Below are 22189 nucleotides of genomic sequence, written 5' to 3'. Positions count from 1 at the left end.
AGCAGACCATTAATAACCTGCATGTCAGAAAACTGCACATTTACGAACAATTACCTTCCAAACCCTTGTAAAATATCTTATTAAATCAAAGTTTTTACAACATTGGAAGAGAATCTCACATATATACACACAATTACAGGTTCTCATATGGCATCAAGTGAATGCAATTACTGGCATGTTCTGCATAATAGTATTTCTTCATTGAATATATATATATTATTGAATATACATATTTTTCAATTTCTCAAATAACTCAACATCAAATTCCTGGTGTCTTAAAACATTGCAAAACACAGCTAGAGAATACAGACTAGAAAATATTTCAGTATATTGTTTTGATTAATCAATTTTCCTGTTACCAATATTCCAGTCAATAGTCTCCAATTCTGAACCCACTAATAGGAAAGCTGCACTGACCACAGTGGCACGGGGCTAGAGTTTAGGACTGCACCTTGCAAATCAGTCCCAGTGGCCAGATAAAACTTACAGCATCAGTCTGGTCAGAGCTGTTTGCTTTTCTAAACTACCACAGAACCTGGCATCAACAGCCAAGGGAGTCTGCAGAGGGACTCCTGTAGATCTCACTGTTCAAGGCGGACATGATGCAGTTTTTTCCTGCTAGGAAATTCAGGCAAAGGGAGCTCCAGGTACAAGGTCCTGTATTGAGTGTCAGCAGGACCAAAATAAATTATGGGAATATTTTCAAATATCTAACCCATGTTAAATAAGTTAGATGATTTTTTTTGTGACGGCATTCTATTTTCTTTATGCATTATGTAGTGAAAAGCTCAAGAATGTACTATGGGCTGTAAAATAGTTATTTAAAATTGGTTACTATGTATAAATATTAAATATGTGTCAGATATTGGATGTATACCACACACACATAAAATTGTGTGTGTGGGTCAGCATAAACACATATACTGAAATACCCTTAAGTACAGTATAAAACATCTAGGTGTTAAACATATCTGCCTATATATTTAGTATTCTAGACACAGCTTAAAAGACCAAAGAGATGCATGGAAGAGAAAATGTGCATCTCTCCTCCATCACTCAAAACGGTAGAGATAAAAATAATACTTATTATAGATTTGCTAGTTCAAGAAAAAAATATATTCCATTTCTAACAATAAGGAGAAATGCAACAGCAGCTGCAAGGCAGAATCCAGAGTTTGCTGCTCACACTTGGTATTTAATTACCAGTCCAGCAGAGGTTGGGATGGAGGAAGTACCAAACACTGCTTCATACAGACGCTTTCTATTAATTCAAAGAGGAAAACTGCTGTGGTCCAAGAACATTCAGACTCTCCCTGCTCTGCTGAAATAAGTGCAACAGATGGGGCTTTAGAATAATGAAGTAGGAGAGGAAATAATAACAAAAGGGAGGTTTTCCTGAGAAGGGGTAAGAAATGACATGGAAAAGGACCGGGGCGAACGTCCTTTCTTACCATAGCGAGGAGAAAGCGCGCAATCACAAAACTGTAGTAGTCAAACGTGAAGGCCACTGCGATGCCAAATACAAACTGACCAGCACTTGTGAACCATATAACACGCTGTCTTCCCAGTCTGCAAATCACAGCAGGAATGAAATCATCAATAACCACAAACATTCCATTCAAATACACCTGCAGCTCCACGGAGCTTAGATGGAAGTTAATAACTCACCGCCGAAATTCTGGTTTAGTTACCTGTATTAATTTGTCAGTAATTCCAGCTTCCAAGAAAAAGGATGAATGGAACTTCCATTCCACAATTCTTGGCTGGAAGCAACGTGCAGTGGGCATTACATATGTTCACCTCCAGTTTTAACTTCTGCGTAAGTGATTGATAATTTTATTCTCTTATTTATGAGAACATAAATCAGTTTTTCAGATATTTTATATTAAGTAGCATCATGTTAATAATTTCTGACAAAAGTTAACTGTGATAACACATGCCATCTTTTGTCAAAGCAACAACCAATTTTGGCATTAAAGAAAGCTTTCTGTAACATACCTTTGTCCAGTTCTTTAAAATTGAATTCTCTAACAAATGACAATCACACAGTTCCCCATAATTTTTTGATTTCTGACAGCACATATGCATGCATATAAAAACACAGAAATCCAGGAAGAAAGTAAACTAATGGCAAAAAAAATCATGTTAAACACTAGATACAGCAGTACATATACAAGACCCTATTGGGAATTCAGTACATTCTATCTACAAATGCTCTGTAACACAAACTGCGTGGAATAATTTTTCTTCCCCAATGATAATTCCTTGGTCTCTTATTAGCTCCTCCATTGCTCAAACAGCTTTTCACAAATGGAGATAGTACTTTTAGACAGAGAGTTTGAGGACTTTCAGACTGTTTTTTTTTTAATGTGAGTATTTGGTACTCCAGTAAAATTCCTCCTGTTTTTTCCCAGCCTTGACCTGAAGTCATGATTTGGTGTTTGATCCCCGCCAGGAAAGATCCCAATAAGTCTTAGCTATCAGAGCTCTTCTGTTGGGAAATCTGTTAATTGGTAATGGGAGGGATACACAAGCTTATTTCCCATGAGCCAGGATGTGTCAGAAAATAATAACTTGCAGCTGTAAATTCTGCAGCTGTAAATCTGCAACTCAGAATGTGTGTATTATCTTAACTGGTTGTCCATGGGTTGAATTAATGGAAATGAGAACAATACAATCCAAACCTTATAAATCATGTCCAAGTATTAATTAATAAAGTTATGAATTATTTAAAGGGACTCAAAACAGATGTTGGCATTATATTCTGGTTTTGTATTAAATAGTTTTACAAAGCCTGGGATTGGGAGGCAGATTGATTCCATGTGTTCTAAAAGCCAAATTAAAAAGAAAAAGTTCATCATTGCTTTTGCATTCCCATGTTGTGACTGTCACACTGTAGTGTTGTGATAATGAAGGAAAATCAGAAAACAACACGCCTGATCTCCTTTTTCTGCTTACACTGTTAGATGTGGGATGAAACATCACTCTCCACCCAGCAGAAACTGTCAATCAACAGGCTCCTTTATAGAAAGACATAAATAACTCTAAACCAGCCTTCACAGCAAAGCACAGGTACAGAAAAAGTGCCCAAGACAAAGCTAAGTTCAACTCAGCCTGGACATTTGCTCTCATATGGACAGACAGGCATGGCTGGGTGCTCTCTGAGGCAGGAATATGCCTGTTCGTGTTGAGAGAGAAAAGCAGCTGAGGCAGGAGGCCACAGATGCACAGCCTGAGGCTCACTGTTGCTTCTGAGTCCAGCTCTGATCCTGGGTTTCAGTGCATGGTCTGAGATAACACCCAGGGAGGGAGCATTGGATGGGAATGGGCCTTGGAACAGTGAGCAAGAGACTGCTCGGGTCGAGTCCCTCCAGGACTGATGCTCAAACAGAGCTTTGTACATGCTGGTAGGTGAGTGCAGCTACAGCACAGCTCACCCACGCCCATTTTGCCTCTTATGTTCACAACGTTTCAAGAGACTGAAGTTTAAGCTAATTTTTCATGGGAAACCTACAACTGGGCAGCAAGGAAAAACAGTATATGGGTGTTTATTTTAAGAAGGTGGGGCTTGATTAAACCTCCAGAGCCTTTGCATCAGCTCCATTGAGATGTACTCATGACAGAGCCTTCTAGTAGCCCTTCAGCTGTTTGTCATATTAAATAAAAAAAAAAAAAAAAAAGAGGTGAAAATCTACTCCCGGGTTTTACTATTGCTATTTCAATGAGCTATTGCTATTCCTGTCAAAATAAGTAAATAAACAAACAAATAAATAAAAATCTAAAGGCAAATTCCAGCTGCACAGGGCAATTTCAGGGATCAAGGCCTGGAACAATGGATGACAAAGTATGAAAAACTTTTAAAAGTAAATGACTTGAGAATACATTTTAAAATTAGAACTTGTTATAGGAAAAAGAAACCAAGTTAAACAGATCTGTGAATAAAGCAATATCCAAACCTCCTGGATGTGTAGTTATGAATACACAATGAATAGAAACAACAAAGCAATATCCAAACCTCCTGGATGTGTAGTTATGAATACACAATGAACAGAAACAACAAAAACAGGTAGACACACGTGAGTTACTGTAGTCTGAAGCCACAATTTTCAGAGGATGACACTTTACCTGTCAGCAATGTCACCAAAAATCACTGCTCCAATCAAGACTCCAAGCATGAACATAGGCTGGATTAGTTTTGCAAGCCATTCTCGGTCACAGACCAGATCCCACTGCGTAACAACGGTGCTCTTCCACTTTGTATCATCATAGAGAAATCCATCAGAACAAGGAAATACAGACTTGTTGCCTTGGTATTCGTATGCCAGATCCAAACTGACTTCTCGTTTGGACCTGCTGCATTGATCAAGTTCCCAAATTTCTCCATTTGCCAGCTGGACTACAATGTAGTTTTCTGTTGATGTCCATAGTGTCCAGATGTCCTCTATACTTGATGCAGAGGAGTTGTGGAAAAGAACACTACTCACATTTCCAGGGAATCCACATACAAAGTTAGGAGTAACAGCCATGAACACAGATGCTAAGTAATGGATGCCACATGACATAGCTTGAAAGACAGATGCAAAATAAACACATGCTTGAAATCTGTAAAGGGAAAGAAAACATTTTACTGAGGAAAAGCCCTCTATACATGGAAAAAATATTCAGCATAATTGTTTGGGTAGATCAGTAAATGGAGATATCATTAACGTGTCCAGTGTTTTGTTGTGTGGTGCTGTTTCAATATTCGCTAAGCTCAGCAAGACACCCAAGTTGAGAAAAAGATCCACAATTTGGAATCTATTGTTAAGAAAGTGCTGCTCTTAGTCATGTGTTCAGTCATACAGAGAAGACAATTTAAAATTAAACAGTTCTGACCTTAAGCACTTAGTTTGAAGCAGACTTCCACCCTCCAATTCTTTGCAGCACATCCCCTTAAAATAAGGCCTTAGATTAATTGAATGGTTAGAAAAACAAAATGTTGCAACTTCAGCTTCTTAGGGATAGAGATATGTTCATCAAATACAACAAACCAAACACATTATGACCCTCATTCCACCTAATTGTACCTTTATAGCTGAATTCCATCTATTTTCCATCTCTCTTTATTGCAGCCAAAAGACAAAGAGAGAATACATGTAGACACACGTAGAAGATAGAATCTGAACAATGTGAAATGTTTTGCAGCAAAACAGAGCTCTGAACTGGGCTGGGTTTTGGCTTAAACAGGGTGTGCAGTTATCCATTAAAGATTGTATCATAAAGCAAACCTAGTAAAAGAATGTTTTATGCATAGCCTGAATTTTGGCATTTTAACAGCTTTTAGAACTTGCTTGAGATGCAAGTAAATCTTAGTAAAAAAATTGTACGTGTGTTCAGAATTTCAAAAGACTTGCAATGAACTCTAGTGTCACTGTATGCAAATTCTAGACAGTTTCTGATAATTTAAGCATAAGGAGTCCTTTTCTCAATTAAATGTTTAAATTATGCATCTAATTAGTACAACATCTGTTCAGAAAGAACAAAAAAGCTTTTGTTCTCCTCCTTTTTTTATTTCCTGAAGGCCAATCAATTGCAATAATTTGAAGAAGTATTCAATGAGCTTCTATACAAACATTCTTACTGCAGGATGCAGCAAGCCTTGGCAGATTTTTTTTTTTTTTTTAAATATGATCAGAGGCTATCTCTGCTGAAGTTATAGGAAATAATCTCTAAAACCAAATGCCTTGAAATGTCTTTTGGGAAAAGTTGGAGCAATTCCAATCCCTGTAACAAACGCAGACTCTAGATACTCCTTCTCCAAAATATATCTAATCTGTCCATGAATTCCCATAATATAGATCTCAACAGTACATACCCTAGGACTTTTAAATCTATCATCAAAATTTCTATATAATTTTGAAACTATCTATAAGCAAAGTATGGAAGCAGAATTTACTGGATACATTGTCTTATACCCAATTAACCTTTCCAATAAAATAGTTATCTTGTAAAGCACACCTCCAGTCACCATCCTCCTTCTCCTCTGCCTTTTATCTTCTTTCTTTCCATGGTGAATGTAAACCCAGTGGCCTATCCTGTCCTTCCAATGGCATTTGACATTGCTCCTGTTCTGCTGCAGTGCTTTTTATTCCCCTTTCTCTTGACTAACAGCTCTCTTGACTTTTCTACAGCAGTCTGAACAGAGAGTTGAATTGCTAAACCCACCGTGGCAGCTCAAATTCTGGCTCCACTTCCCTCTGGAAGACACTGCAAGGCAATCCTCACACAGGTGCTGTGCTGCTCCTTCCCAAACAAAACTGAAAGATATGGTCAGGAGAAACTGAACATAACCACAGCAACCCTTCAAGTCTATCAATTCTCTCTCAAGAGAACAGCTTCTTGTGAATTAAGTAGCTAGCCATAGATCAAAGCAAGGCTGAAACAGCTCTGAAAGGGGTTTGAGCTATCTTGGACCATAAAAACAAGCAAAGGTTATTTTGAAATGTAACCCTTGGGACCCTATTGATGCAGACAAATATGGTCAACGATGTTTTTTAGTTCCTCTTCTCCAGTTTCATTTTAAAGTGTTCCCATCAAAAGACACAAACTCATTTTAAAAATAGCAAAGCACAACCACATTCAACAACCTGGGCTACTGTTGCAGTATGGAGTAGTAGAAAGAGATAGTAGTAAATTAAACCCCTAGAAGCTGTCACTTACATCTTCTACTAGCTAGTAAAAAGTGGGATACTAGGAATCAGGGTCCCCAGTAATTGCAGTATCTGTCATTATGCATTAGAAAATTGCAATGTCAAATATTCCACTTGGTATTTCAGAGAGAGAGGGAGAATGAAATAATTTCAAACTCTCATACACACCTCTTGAGTTTCCTGATCAGTTCTTGCAATACAAGAAATATCAGGATCATCATTTACCTTCATCTCAGTAAGAAAGAGTAGGAAAAATATATTTATGCCCTTTTTTGTCGGACAGGCTTAAGGGAGATAACAACTTTTAAGGACAGAGTCTGAGAAGATGGCATGAAACAATCCACTACACAAATTTTTACAAATTCAAAGCCCAGAAGTATCACCAGGGCTATGAGCAGGTCTAGTTAATCTCTGCTCTCACTACTCACTTGAGAGTTTTATCTTATTTCTTCCTGAACATGTCTTGTGATCATACTTCAACGACCATTTTGACAGACCACTCCACTGTCAAACCTTTCAGTGGGAAAGTTTCTCATTAAATCTAATCTTGATGTCTCCTGTTCAAATATAAGACTATTATTAGCTTATAAAACACACTGGTACAACCTTGAATAAATCTTCCTTTTCTTTTATCACTTCATTGTACAGAATTCTCAGTTCTCCTCCTCCTCCTGTTACTGCTGACAACCATACAAACTACAGTCTGTACCCTTTCCTCTTCTTTGTGTCCCTTCTTCCTCTCTACCTCTGTAAAAAGCAATAAAGGATTCATTTTAAAGGAATACCTGTCATACAATATTTCACCATCTTTCAAGGGTTTAACTTACAATTAGATATAGCTTATTCTTGTAAAAACATCCTTCCATTTCCAATGCTATTAAAATCTTCGGTTTCAACAAAGAAATCCACTCTGTAGTACCATTATTTTTCTTATCTAATTTGCAGCATCAATGTTAAGCAAACACAAGAAGTCAGAATACCAGATATACATTAACAGACATAATTTATGCTGAATATGACTTAATTTAAGAATGGGAAAATGTTTTTTTACAGCAAAATGACCATATTGATCAGAATTTTGCAGGCGGGATTGCACTGCAGTTTTTAACCTCTACCTGCTCAATAAAAGAGCCAAGGAGCAGGCAGGGGCAGCTGGGACAGGGAAGAATAAGGCCTGATGTGAAGTTAGAAAAGCATTTGGAAGCACCAGCGTCTGAAGGCATTCTGCACCACACTAGCAGGCTGCTCCCCTGCCTGCAAAAACTATTTCGTGTTCTCTCCAGTAAAATTCCACACTGGACTGGCTAAGCCTCTCTCTGTATATACTCTGTATGTGCATATTTTTGTACATACAAAACACAGAAAAACTACCCTGAAAGCCCAGTTTTGCTGTGAAGGAAACCCACTGCTGAAAAACAGCAGTGTTTTAACAGCATTCCCACCGGTCCTAGATTGAAAAGCCCAACCTTATGAGCTTCTGCCAACCTCCTGTGGGTAGGAAGAGCTTTTCTTCCAGAAAGACCAGTGGTGTAAATGTCAGGAAATTCCTTAACCTGTATAGTTACCAAGAGGAATGAATCCAACCATTAGGGGTAACACAGGGAAAGAACGGAAAGTGTGTAGGGAGGTCGATGTGTAGGGATATACAAGGTAAGTATGTAGGGATGGGAGGAGATGGGAGAATACTACAGGTTCATGGAATTTTGCTTTCCAGAACAGCTGGAGATTGAAAAGGGACAAAGGCACAGGTCGAGCCCCAGGGCAGAGAGAGGAACAGAGCCTGGGATGGCAGAGAGCGCTGAGCGAGGAGGAGCACAGAGCTGCTGCCTCCTCTGCAGCCACCTGGGCCGCCTCCCTCTGAACCCCTGGGTCCATGAGCTGGATGTCAGACCCCATGCTGTGGCCATGTGGATGCCCTGCCCCAGTCTCAGAGCCCTGGCACGGGTCCCTGGCCCGTGGCCACGCCAGGGCCCAGCAGCCTGCGGCCCCTGCGGGAGCGCGGAGCAGCTCCCGGGCGCTGCCGGGGCCAGCAGGTCACAGCACAACACATCCAGGCCACGCACTTCACTGACCCGAGGGACAGGCTAAAGTCTAGGCTGTCCTTGCCCCCCACTGTCAATTATTAACTTCTTCCCGAATTCTTCATTTGAGAACACCAAACCGGTAAGAAAGTCCTTTATTACTGAGCTTAAAGCTCTCTGTTGCAGACAAATACATACTATAATCCCTTTATTAACCACACCAAACTCAATGTTTAAAGTTAAATTTCCAAGTAAAGAAATACTGTTGTTCATGCATCAAAATGGTAGGAAAATACCATTGCATTACCAGGAGCAAAAAACACTATTGAAATTCACCAAAAGAAAGCAAATTCTGTGATTTATTTTCCAGGACTGATCTCAGAAAGGGCAGATTTTGGCAACAGATTTTAGATACCAGTCATCTTCACATACACACAACAGATTACAGAACATATATTGTTGTAAATAGTCTGACCTATTTTACAGATATGTTTTCCTTTTTAAAACTCCCACTTTTTGCCATTTATAAAAAAGTTCTGTGAACGTGATGACTGTCCTAAAAGGTATGATAATTTCTCTCAGTGTTTTTCCATCTCTTCAGTGACTTGCCATGGGAGATAATTATTTGGCAAGTACATTTTGTCACTCTTGCCAGGAGTGTCAAATATAGAAGTCAAGAAGACTTTATAGGTTACTGCTCCAGTATAGAGATGCTTAATGAATGCCAGAAGTCAAATGAACCTAAAATTCTCTTCACAAAAGCAAGACACAACATGAAAACGTTCCAGTCCCTCTCAAAATATTTGTGATATTTCTCCACAGTCTTTTTTTTTTTTCACTGTGCAGCTTATAGTAAAAAAATATTTTTGATTTTTCTATTTCCTCTGTACCAGTTCAAAGATCAGGAAGAAAAGCAACTGGTAATATCATGTCAGTACCTGAATATGAGAAATACTGCTCCATAAACACAACGAACTAGATCTCAGACCACTGCTGCTCTGGCTGTAGTCTCATGGCATTGCAAGATATTTTCTCCCTTCTCTTTTGCCACTGTTTATTCCCCCCTTGAGACACAGTGCACTCCAGCCTCAGCTGTGGTGGTATTTCTTTTGTGGACCATCTGTGAACTTTGTCTGGCAAACTGATCTGACTTGAATAAAAAGGTCAAAATAGATATTAAATTTTAAAAAATGAAACACAAAACCAATAAGCTAGACTAGTTGTTCAGTCTAATTTATATTACATCCATGCAAATTATCCACACCAGTCTATTTGGAAAGCTGTCTATCTCACACACAAAAGATATTTGAAGTGCACATTGCCACATATATATTAGAGAATAAATCCCCAGCCTCAAAGTACTTTTAGCATTGTCAGTTATTGCAGTGTATATCAGGGACAAGACTTGCTGTTGGACACTAATTTTATGTTAAATAAAATAAGATTCTGATTTCCTTGTCTGTCCATCAAAAAGAGAAGAGGGGAAATTACCAGACACTCGTCAAAATCTAACATAAACATTTTAAATCATTTTGGTGTAGAATAGACTCACAAAACTGTTCTGTGATTAGCAAAGTATTTGTACTATTCCACAGGCTTCACAAGAACTATTTTTACTGCTTGTCTTGTCAACTACCTCATTTGTAAGTTGCTTAAGTCAGAAAACACAGTACGTTTTTGTTGTGCAGTGTACACTCAACAGGATGGATTCAGTGGAAAGAAATTTCCAGATATTTACTATTTCTGAAAGAATTTGTGTTCAGTAACCACTTTAACCTCTGTATTCCATCCTGGGCTGATTGGCTTTTGTTTGGTTGGTTTTTTTCATGTGAGAAAAGCCATTCAGCATTCTTTCTACTGTAAACCAAAAAGCAGTTATGCACTTCCACATTTATCTTTTGAGAGGAAAGCAATTGAATGTGACTCAAGAGTATTTTTGCTATGGAGCAGAGATACAGATTTGGAAGCAGCCTTAAATATACAACATGCACAGCCTTATTTGACTTATGGTGTCAAGAATAAACTTCTAAGGTCAGTTTGAGCTGTGCTGAGAGTCTCAGCCCACATGGTTATTGCCAAAATTTGTTTTCAGAGGCAGAAGATGCTGTGTTTGATGTCCCGTTTAAACCTATCAACAGCACAGATGAAACAGGAATAAAGGAAACTGTGCAGATCAGGAAGACCTCAGGAATCAAATATTATCATCACTGACAACAATGTGTGCATCAATGTGCAGTCACCAAACATGAGACACCAAATCATTCTTATATTTAAAACTGATTCTCTCAAGAATTCACTTCTATACCATTAAACTTATGCACATTTGCCTTTGATTAAGACAAGTTCAGCATTTGTTCACCAAAGTCAAGAACTAAAATACACTGGCTGCTCACTACTCTGCATTTGGTATGACAGCTTAGATGAAAGAAGTCAGATCAGCAAGAAAATAAACAGTGCTACAGAATTAAGGGCCATACTTAAATATATATATATATACATATATATATATATATATATATATATTTATTTGAAACTTAATAGAAAATTCTCCAGTTCTTCCTTTTTGACTCTTTAAATCAGGCACATAAGGTTGCTGTCATCACCTGTAACAGAACAATAAATATTGCTGGTTTCAACAGTTGAGTAGCACAGCTCTCACCTATGGACAGCCACGTACAGCTGAAAGGGAGCTGCTGCTGAAGGTGCCCCGGGGTTTTTGCTGGCCCCTGCCCCAGGGGACAGCCAGCCAGGAAGATGGTGTGATCGTGGCTCAGCCATCCAGCCCAATGCCCAACCTGCTCATTCAAATGGCAGCAAAACTGGGAAAGACACACAGGCTCTGGATTTGCACTCAAGCAACCAAGGTACACATAAACATTCCATTCGACTTTCCTGGGAAAGCAACCTCTGATTAAGGGGGAGCACACCACTGGAGGCAACAGCAATTCCAACACCAGAGGCAGTATTTTTTTATTCTAGTTACCCACTTGTCCCTTAAGGACATATACTAGGTAATTTAATGAAGAAAGAGCATGACCATGCAGTTTGTAAGTGATGTAGCTTTGTTTTGGAATAATTTGGACCAGTGTTACACACAGCAGAGTGGTTACACTTGAACAGTAGTAACACTTCAGGCTCTATACTTGGAAGTTTCTATTCCAGGAATGGCATTTCTATAAACATCTACCATTTAGAAAATTAGCATGTACTCTGCATGATGTATCACTAGCATTACTGTCACAGGGAAAACTCAATTCCAGTTTCTCTGGTAACACTGTTTTCTTTTGGTCAGCCTCTGTCTTGTGGACAAATCCAAATTAGGTATTTCATTCCCTTCCACACTGTACTGTTTCCATCAGCTTACATAAGCAAATAATTTCAGATCATAATGTGTGAAGTGTCTCATAGAATTTCACTGTTTTTTTGAGGTTCCATCTAACTATAGACATAGGCAGGACTTCATGTATAGACAGTTATATTTCATTCTTCCTTTCCCATTTAGGAAATAGGATGTTTTCTGCTGGTTTCATTGCTGACACAATGGACTAACTTTGCTCAAACTAGCTTATATTAGTTTACCTTTTTTTCTGTCCATAATCCTGAAATAAAACTAACTGGTTGTCATATTAACTACATTCTTACTCCTCTGTTATTCTATTTACATATTTCTTCTGCAAAACCTTGCATATGTTGCAGCTGACAGTACAAACACATGAACTGAATATCTACTTCAGAGTGTGAAAACTGCCTATTCTGAAGCAATGAGCAATCTATTTTTTTAAGATTAATTAGCAAAGTAATTAAGCCTTACAGTTCTCACAGTTATATTATACCTTTTAAGAACTGTTTTTTTGTTGTTGTTGTTTCATATTTATAGTCCACACCTAAGAAGATTTGGATACAGACAGTTCCTTTTCAGTAAGAATTCTACATAAATTATCTTCATATCCTGCCACACATTGTTAAGCATATTAGCCACAGTTTAAAATTTTTATATTTGAAATTTAATTCCTTCCTCTTTGGAAAATGATTGTAAAGTTACTCATTCTTACAGGTTTTTGAAAGTTCTCATGGAAAAATGTAAAACAAGAGAGGAGTCTGTGTAATTAATTTAAGAACACTGGACTTCACTTTCCTAGGGAATGTTTGTAGCTGTTCCTGTATCTACAAGTATCTTCTGAGTTTTCAGTTAGAATAATATGGAATATTAGCTCCATGGATCAAAGTATGTTTAAATTGTTTCTATAAATACTTGAGAGAAATGTCATGGAATTTTGGGTTGCTCTATGCTGTAAATCTTCCTTAATATAAGCAGTGATTTTATCCATAGCTTTATTTTCGCAGCCTTGAATATGGCTAAGGTAATTTAGTCTATTTCTATGGGCTACATAAAGCAGTTCTTACTAGATAATGTGTCATTTTACTCTTCCTGGCTCCATTTGCAACTCTTACAATGTCCTTTGTTAATTCTGACAATCACCATAGTGATTCTTCATCAAAAGCAAAACAGAAAAACTGAAGTAGATACCTTTGCTTTATCTGCTTTTTTTGAATATTTCACTTAAAAAAATAATACTACATAACAAGATGTTACATTAAGGGAATTAAGTGTCAGATAACTCTGTCTTCTAAAATCTGGGACAAAGTCAACATGGAAATCAAGGCATCACTTCGAAAAAGGCAACTCAGTGTCAGCCACAGATTCTTTTCTGTTGAAGAGAATACTGCCAGTTGCAATCCTACCTATATGGAATCCTGCATTTTCAATTCTATGCCTCTACAGCTTGAAGAAAAGAGATAAATTTAATGTAGAGTCTGGTATGGTCAAATTATTTTCTTCTGTTAAACATGCTTTAGCTCCTGGAATTGTTTAAGTACATATTTAGTGGCTATGTACTACATGAGAAATAAAACAGCCTCCACCGACAGCTCTTCTCCCTCTCTATAACAGAGTAGCTTGAATCTTTAACAAAGTCTTCTACAGGCTCTGTCAAAACCCAGTTTGGACAGGAAGAGGAGTAAAATCTATGTCCTTTCTTCCTCCCTCTTCAGGAGTCTAGGCTGATGACCCACCAATCCTTCGGGAGCTCTTGGGAAGGCTCAGGTTAGTAGCCCCGTCAGCACATTGTCCCCAAGGCAAGGTGAGTTATTTCTAAATCCACAGAAAAGATGGCTATGGATAGCAAGAGGACTTTCAGCTTCTTTTGCAGCTTCATGCCTCATCTTCCCTCCAAACTGTTCCTCTTTGCTGCAAATGCACAACCCATTCTTTACTTCCACAGTTTGTCAGGTTCCTTACGGAATCTCATCCAAGGGAACGGTCTGGAATAATCCTATATTCTAACTGCACATTAATATTTACAAGCATTTTAGAGGTCCCCTTCTCCACAAAAATAAAGAAGCTGAATTCTGCTCAGACCTACCAGGATTCTTCTAAATAAATCTACTTTTGTACTAACTGCCCCCTCTATTCTCAGTGGGTGAGACAGAACCAAGTTTGGCTAGACTGATCCACAAAGGATGACAGTTCTTCGAGGAGCCCAAAATACAGGTGGACATGAGATGAGGCTCCAGTTTCTCTGAACCTGGCACTAACATGTATTATCTCTCTCAGAAAGGTGGAACTGTAACAACCTTATGGTATTCCCAGCTCTGCTGACATACATCAGTTCTAAAGACACAGGAAAAAAGATCAAACAACAATTTGTTCTGGAATATGATACCTAAATATCAATTATTTAAATGAGATATCATCAGTATAATTTTAGCATGCCTACAGTTCTCTTAGATGCAATATAATGTACATAGTATGCAATCCATATACATCTACACTATTTCTCTAGATCCCCTCTCCACTTGGTGAGGAGCCACACACAAACCAGGATTTACCTTGTCCTAAACCACGTGGTGAAAAGAAGACAGATGGGTCATGCCCTTAACAGTCCAATTGTCCCTCTGAACAAGGTGACTTTACAGTAGTCTGAAGTTTACACTACAGGCCTGTAACAATCCTAAGGTGAGCTCTCCAGTGCTTTGATTTGGACAGCTGATTCCCCACACAGCTAGAACAGACTTTTACAGATCTATCAGGTAGGAACTTAGATGCTTCCATATCTCTTTCCCAACTTAGAGAGGAGAACGAAGTCACAATACAGCTGGAAAAGTTCAGGCCATCTGGATATAACACATTTAAATGGCACTGAACTCCATCCAAAGGCCATCATGGATATAACACATTTAAATGACACTGAACTCCATCCAAAATGTGGTGCTGGTTGCTCTTGACAGAGCAGCAAATTATTTCCAGTTCTTTGAAGCACCTTTTCAGCACTTCTTTTCTACTTCTTGCTCCCTTATTGGCCTTTTCCATCTATCCTTCAGGGCTTGTCCTGTATTCTTGCCTCAGCACCACTGAGGCACCACCATTTCCTTGAGGAAAGGGTTCAGTATATGATGCAATTGATGGTGCCTCTAGATTTCTCAAATCGTATTTTCACCACATGTGTTTTTGAAAGAACATCTGCTCTGCATGAGGTGAGTCCTATAGTCTGGCCATCAGTGTACCATTAGCTCTCTAAGCAATTTCAGTATTTTCCCAAGACAGCTAAGATTTATCTCAAAGTGTATGGACAATTTGACAGATTAACCATCATTATTAGGACTTGTAAATCCCTGTCTTCTACAATTTTTCATCACACTTTTTCCAGTCTTGCAATTGTAAACAAGATATAGCTACCTCAGCTGGTATCTTCTCTGGCATGCTATTTTTTTCCGTATTTCTGAAAAGCTGAGGATCTCATGTTCTTGTTCAGCTGCTAGAGTTTTATTTAAGAGTTATCTTAAATGAAAATGTCAGCAGTGTATGTATCTCAGTATGGTCCTTGTTGTGTATAGCAAAATGGTGGCACAGAAATTGTCACAGAAAGGTTCCTGGGGCCTTCCAAAAATTTCCTAAATTTAAGGGTGTTTCTGCTTGTATGACTTTACTTCCTGCAATAAATTCAAACTTTCCATGAGTAAGGCCTTTAATACAAATTTCTGTCCAACTTAAAGATATCTTAATATTGCTGAAAATTATTACTATTATAAGAAAATTACTGAAACAGCTTTTATAGAAATGGTATCCCTGTCCTAAGCATTGTATTACAGGGAACACACTGTCCAGTGCCTTACATATTTCATACTCATTCACACCATAATATTTCAGGATGAAAGAGTTGATCATCAGCTCCCTGACATGTGTGATAACTGCCTTATGCTGCCATAACTGTGTCTATTTTACAACTTGGTTTAGAAGCCACCCTGGGGTGTTGGCAACATTTCAGAGGTGAATCTCAGCCGTCTGGTTGGCAAATCATAATTGATTTACCAGCTTTAGGTTTCAGGGCTGCTCGCACTGCAGGTTCTAGCCTTAGAGAAGAAATGGATAGTACAGGTGCAATTTCATCCTGCTTTTGATTTCGTCATCTTTCTATTATGGCAATCTACTTTTTAATCTGCTTCTCTTACTGTAATCCACTTTTTCAAGCCAGAAACAGGCAAGCACCTCCAGGGTGAGGATGCCAGCATGTTCTGTGGCAGAACACTTTTGTCTGTGCAGATCTTGCTTTAGACTGCCCCCAGATCCCAGCAAATGCTGTTAGAACCTCTTGCAGACCATGCTGCTCGTACATTGCCACCATTATCCTGCAGCACTTGCCAGTATCCAGCTTTGGTTCTGAGTCTTGAGAACATTTCCACTTTTGCCTAGTCAGGCATAGATAATAAGGCCTTTGTTTGGGCTGCTGGAGTTTGCTCTCTGAAAACACATGGGCTGTCTCGGCTCTCCAAAGCCATTACCATGCCTTTCAACCAACAAGGTTAAGCACTATTTGCAAAATATCCCCCCACCCTCCCTCCCCCCCACCAAAAAAAAAAAGGGGAAAAAAAGAAATGCTGTCAAGTCCCCCTGTTCCATCCTATGAACATCTGAAATGAGCACAGGCTGACTCAGATGTTAGAATATAGCATAGCTGTAAGAATGCTTATCAAACATTTCTGTCAAACACCACCCCTGACTGGGAGCCAAAGGAGGACTTAGATATGAGATTCTTCTGTCTGACAGCTGTCCACTGGTACATTTTGAAAACAGAATGACAAATATGTTTCAATAAACTTTTCCACTGTATAAGTTAGCAATGGAGGAAAAAAAGGATTTATTTTTTTAAAAACAATCTCTAAACCACAGCACTTTGCTAATCTTCAGCAAACTACTAAAAGGTTAAGCAGAAATTCACATTATATTGTTTAAAAATACTAATTTTGTGTAGAATGTACTAAGTACTAAATGTATCAGTATTTGAGAAAAATCTTGTAATGCTTCCACTTTTTCAATTAAAACTTGACTGTTCAAATGCTGAATATGAATACAATTACCTGCTTCTCCATACTAACTTGAAAAAGTAAAACCAATTTCTTTCCATATCTAACAAGCACACACTTCTCCACTTGAAAAATATATTTTTGCTGGGAAAGAACCTTTCAAGGTATCTGTAAATCACAGATGTGAGTGTGAAAAATCATTGCTTGAAAGTGTTCTCTTATAATTTTCATGAAAAGAAGCAGTGAGCAAGATCTTTGAGATACCTGGGACTCCTTGTTAATTGATACAAACCAAGAATTTCTGGAAGTAAAATGTACACAGCACAATTTGCAGATGTAATCTGATCACAAGAGCTGTGAGCTGTGAAACAAGAGAGAGGATAAGGGCAACAGCATGAAAAGAGGAGCCTGGAAAAGTTCCAAGATGTGAAAAGAAGACAGACTGTTTGGTGTAGAGCTTTAGAAGTGAACCAAAGCTCTGCAAAGTAGGGAGAGGAGAAACAGTTGTTAGCACCAGCCACTCAAATATGCTACCATGGCACTGACCAGCAGTCAGCAGAAGTCCAATACAAGGAATTTCTACAAAATTTAAGCAAGTTTTTTAGCTAAGCAGACTCTTTCATATATTTATAAACACTAGAAAAGTTCCAGGGTAATAAAGAGATGTCAAAACTGCTGGTAAGTGTACTAATGTCTACTAAATCCTGTGTTTGGCTGGAACAGGTGACTGTCCTATCCAAACAGGCAGCTTTTCCTGCTTCCCTCCTCCTCACAATAGCCATTGCTAATCTTTGGTTTGCTTGCTTCTAAAGTCCAAACAGTAGCAGGCAGTGACCAGGCAAAAAGTTCATAGAAGACAACAGTGCAAAGATGTCAAAACCTGAATAAATACATAAATATCTCAGTAGAGACAAATACCAGTCATTTTTGATTTATTGGATAGTCTAGCTGCTAGTAAAATGCATTCTTTATAAAACCAACATTTGAAAATCTAGGTAATGTACTCAACTTTGTAAAAGACAGAATATTTCAGAAGAAAAGGCAATATTTTAAAAGATTCTGGAAATACTTCATTACAAAATCTGGAAATAGTGTCAGTGACACCCAATCTCTCTCTCTCCCCGACAATTTTCACCACCTGCTTTTAGCTAAAGTATAAGCCAAGATTTGAAAACTGTTAATCACAAGGAAAACGCTGCATACCGTGTAAGCTGCATCTCAGAGCTACCAGACGTTCCAGCTGGGAAATCAAATCCTTACGCTCATCCACACTTACCAGAAGGGGCACCTCCCCAGCTCTCCCTCCAGACAGCCATTCCTGATTAGATCATGTCCCACTCAGCACACTGCCATGGTGCAGGCTATACTAACATAGCCTGTTTCTCACCAGCAAGTGAGAAACACTTGTGTATGTTTTGTGTCCTGCTGGTAGATTAAAGCCACTGAAGTTATTAAAAGTCCTTTAGTTTCCCTGGGAACTAGCCATGCAGGCAGTGTGAGCCATCTCCTAAGGCTCACCTACCCACTGTGCTACCAATCTCATGGCCACTGATCGTGTCTCCCCTTTCCCAGCACAGGGGTGCCAGGGACAGCCAGTGTCTGACTGCACCTGACTTTACCTGATGGGCCCCTGAGAGGCTTTTTGGACTTGGAGGGGGTGGCAGAGAGGGGCTGAGGCAGGGGGTTGAGAGGGAGAGCCCATAGGTGCAGTCTGGCAGGATCTGCTGAGTGGGAGAAGGATGCAGTTTACTGCAGGTACATTGGGAAGCTTGGCAATCCTTTAAGGCTTGGCAACCCTTTAGTGATGAGGCCATCTGAGTCAGGCAAGCACTATTTGTCTGTCACCCAATCTCTGCAAGAGTGACCAGTGATCTCATGCTCCACAGAGTCAAGAACAATGTTTAAAACAACCTTCTTGAATTTATAGGCCACAGATGCTACCCATGCCCAAATTAAAACAGAGGCATAAAGTCTTCATTTAATGGCATAGGCTGCAGGAGCCATTACATTTTTATGGCTGTTCAGGCATGTCTTAAGACTCTGTTAGGAACAATGGCAGCACTGAGGACTGTGAAAGAGAGCCCAAATGGAAAGCAAAATATTGTCAGCATCCATGTGAATGTCAATTCTGTAAAATTCACAATCTTAATCAATGGGAAAGGTATATATGTTATCTTTATATTAATAATTTATATATTATCTGTATATTAATAACTAATATATTATCTGTATATTAATAACTTTTCTATAGCTATGTATTATATATTACATGTACATAAAATGCATGCTTATTATTCCTGTATTTAAATATCTGTATGAACAGCTGCTCATTCTCTACTGCATCTGTCCGATTTTAAGAAAATCAAAACAGTCTCAAAATACTAACAGTCATGCTGGGATTGCTCAGAATCTGACTGTGTCAAATCTACAGAATCTATATATAGTGCATTGGTTATATGGGCCTTATGGGAATTGCCTGAACTGAAGAAATGAACAACTGATTATCTCTTGGTGCCAGGATGCTGCAAACTGAGCAGAAGAAACTCAGTGGTTACAGTTATGAACAACTTTTCATATTAAATAGGATCATTTATCTAGCACTATTAAAAGATTTTACAATATTTTTTAATAGCTTCACCCACCATAAACTGCTATTATACATACTGTTATACTATACCACTACTGTGGCCTTTGAAATCTCAGTTAGATTTATGGTCTAGCCTGCATCTCATCTCAAAGCTCCTAAACTTAAAGCAGCTCTTATTGAACTGCTTCTCAAATAATCTGATCCCTAGATGTCAGGTTATTGCTGTAGATTTGGTCTCCTTTTAATTGCAAGGAGTAGTCTTGAAAACTTTACCTAAAGTGTTGATAAATGTTCTCAAGTAGGAAAACTACTCCGGTAATTAAAAATAACTACTTTTGTGTTATTTCAGTATTCAGTGTCAAGTGCCTGCTTTCCACAAAGAGCACAAAATAGGAAAACAACAGCAGCAGCAAAATCAACTGATTGCTGGGATTTCTCTCCTAATTCACACAGAACAAGGTATTTTTGTTGCTGACCCAGAATTGATAACAAATGAGATTTGTTCAGCTACACATGCCTGTAAGTCACAACCTAGTCAAACACCTAATTTAAGCACAGGTGCCACTTAAGCAAGAAAACGTCTTTCCATCCTAACCATCTGAGGAGGCTATTGATACCCACCACTACTGCTTGCACATGATATTAAGAGCCTCTCCTGCTGCAGTTCAGGCACTTCAACCATTACAAGGAGCTCCCAGGCTTTGTCCAAAATGCTGCTCCTGCCACTGAGAGAAGACCAACATTGTGGGTTAGGCTGGCTCACTGGTCACCGAGTTAGAAAGCACAACACTGCAATTCAACAGCTTGAACTCGTAGCCAAATTGTGACACATGGGTCTATTCCAGCCATCTGCTCGAGGGGCATGTGCCTGCAAACCCCACGATGACCAGCACATCACGGACGTGCAGGAGAGAGCTCACTGCACGGATGTGCACCCATTAGCCTTAATATTCATATCCTCTAAAACTTAATTTCCTTGCCTAACATTTATTCTCCATTACCTGCTATAAGCAGTCTCAGTCAGCAGCCCTGCACCCAGAGCTACAGAAGCATAAACAGACACACACATGCCATGTCTGTGTATCCATCCAGCACAGACCTCTGTACACACACACACCCCACAGCCACAAGGCACATCAAAAGAAACTCGCCACCAGGCACACATCATTTACCATACAGGTAAACCCTTGCCGATAAGGACATATGCACATACTCCATATGCCTGTAACACAGACAACAAACCCAGCCTCAATAAAACACATCATCTCTTGCTCTCAACAACCCCGTGTCCCTAAGCAGAAACAGCCTGAGTGTCACACAGCGCTCCTCTGCATACTGTTTGTGCCCTTCTGTCACCCCTGAAGTGCGCAGGCTGTTCCAGACCCTGGGGCTGTGTGTGTCTGTCTGTCTGTCTGTGCGCTCACAAGTGCAAGAAATGTGTGAGTTTTAAGCCTCTGAGAGCGCACGGCCCTGACGGGGCGGCTGCACGCACGTGGAGCCGGCAGCTCCCTGAGGCCATGTGGGATGGCTGCGGTGCGAGCCGGGCACACACGGGATGTGCTGCACGCGCGTGGAAAAGTGCACGGGGGGGGCGTGGGGTGCTGCAAATACAAGCAGCAGTGCCTGTCAGCTCCGTGCGAGCTCACCCAGCGCGCTGCCGCGTGTCATTTTCTGCGAGCGGGTGACAGTCCCCGTGCATGTGTCGCTGTGTCCGAGTGAGCGCCCCGCCGGCAGCGCACGGAGCCGCCTGCCCTGGGGCAGCAGTGACACCCGGCCAGCGCGGGAGCCATCGGTCCCCGCACGGGGATGTCCGGGTGTGACAGCCGCCCGCGGGCACCCCCAGTACCTGCCGAAATGTCCCAGCGAGTCGAAGAGCCGCTCGGAGCTGAGAGCCATGGCGGGGCGGCTGCAAGCCGGGAGCCTCGGCGTCGCTGTCCCGGCGGTGCGGGGAACAGGCACTGTGCCGTCCCCTCCCGACCCGTCCCGTCTGTCCCCAGCCCGCCCCCGGCACCCGCCCGGCCCCGGCGCCCCGCCCGCCTGAGGAGAATGGGCGGGCGGGAAGGGCGGGCGGGAATAACGGGCGCGCCCAACGGCCGCTGCTCCGAGCCGGAGCCGGCAGCGGGAGCCGGGAGCTGGCAGTGGAGCCGGGAGCCGGCAGCGGGAGCCGGGAGCCGGCAGCGGGAGCCTGCACCCGGGAGCCGGCACCGGGAGCCGGGAGCCGGCAGCTCCCTTGGCCGCTCCCTGCGCGCCCCAGGCTGGCTCCGGGGCAGCCGCAGCCCCCGTGCCGCCACTGCGGAGCTCTGGCTCCCGGGAGAGCCGTTCCACCTCCCGCACCGACCGAGCGCCGCAGCCTGCTCATGTTTTTAATGTAAAACGAAATTAAAGGAGGCAGGGTGTGCTTACATCCTCCTGTTACAATCCAATAATCCAATATATTTAGGCTGTAGTGTATTTCACGTGGATGGTTTGAATTAAAGGAGGGTAAAAACTTTTTTTTTTTTTTCTTTTCTTTTTTCCCCCACAGGGCAATA

The 22189-nt window shown here is 40.4% G+C and overlaps 1 protein-coding gene across 2 annotated transcripts in view; it reads right to left on the bottom strand.

Moving 5' to 3' along the window:
* The window catches only part of SLC22A16 (solute carrier family 22 member 16), a 35653-nt gene extending 14005 nt beyond the window's left edge, over positions 1–21648 (bottom strand). The window contains exons 1-4 of one of the 2 annotated variants that reach the window (XM_041414891.1): positions 21505–21637; positions 20280–20383; positions 4126–4602; positions 1452–1569 (exon numbers count right to left, since the gene is read on the bottom strand). In XM_041414891.1, the coding sequence (XP_041270825.1) occupies positions 1452–1569; positions 4126–4562 (555 nt within the window). In that variant the 5' untranslated portion in view covers positions 4563–4602; positions 20280–20383; positions 21505–21637. Of the gene's footprint in view, positions 1–1451; positions 1570–4125; positions 4603–20279; positions 20384–21504 lie in introns of both variants that reach the window. The other variant, XM_041414890.1, reaches the window with a different exon arrangement.
* Positions 21649–22189: the final 541 nt, after the last annotated feature.

This window comes from Onychostruthus taczanowskii, unplaced genomic scaffold (assembly GCF_017590055.1).
Source record: "Onychostruthus taczanowskii isolate IOZ18803 unplaced genomic scaffold, ASM1759005v1 scaffold48, whole genome shotgun sequence".
In the NCBI taxonomy this organism is placed as follows: domain Eukaryota; kingdom Metazoa; phylum Chordata; class Aves; order Passeriformes; family Passeridae; genus Onychostruthus; species Onychostruthus taczanowskii.
The sequence above is the reverse complement of the archived record's forward strand: the minus strand, read 5'-3'. Positions and strand labels throughout refer to the sequence as shown.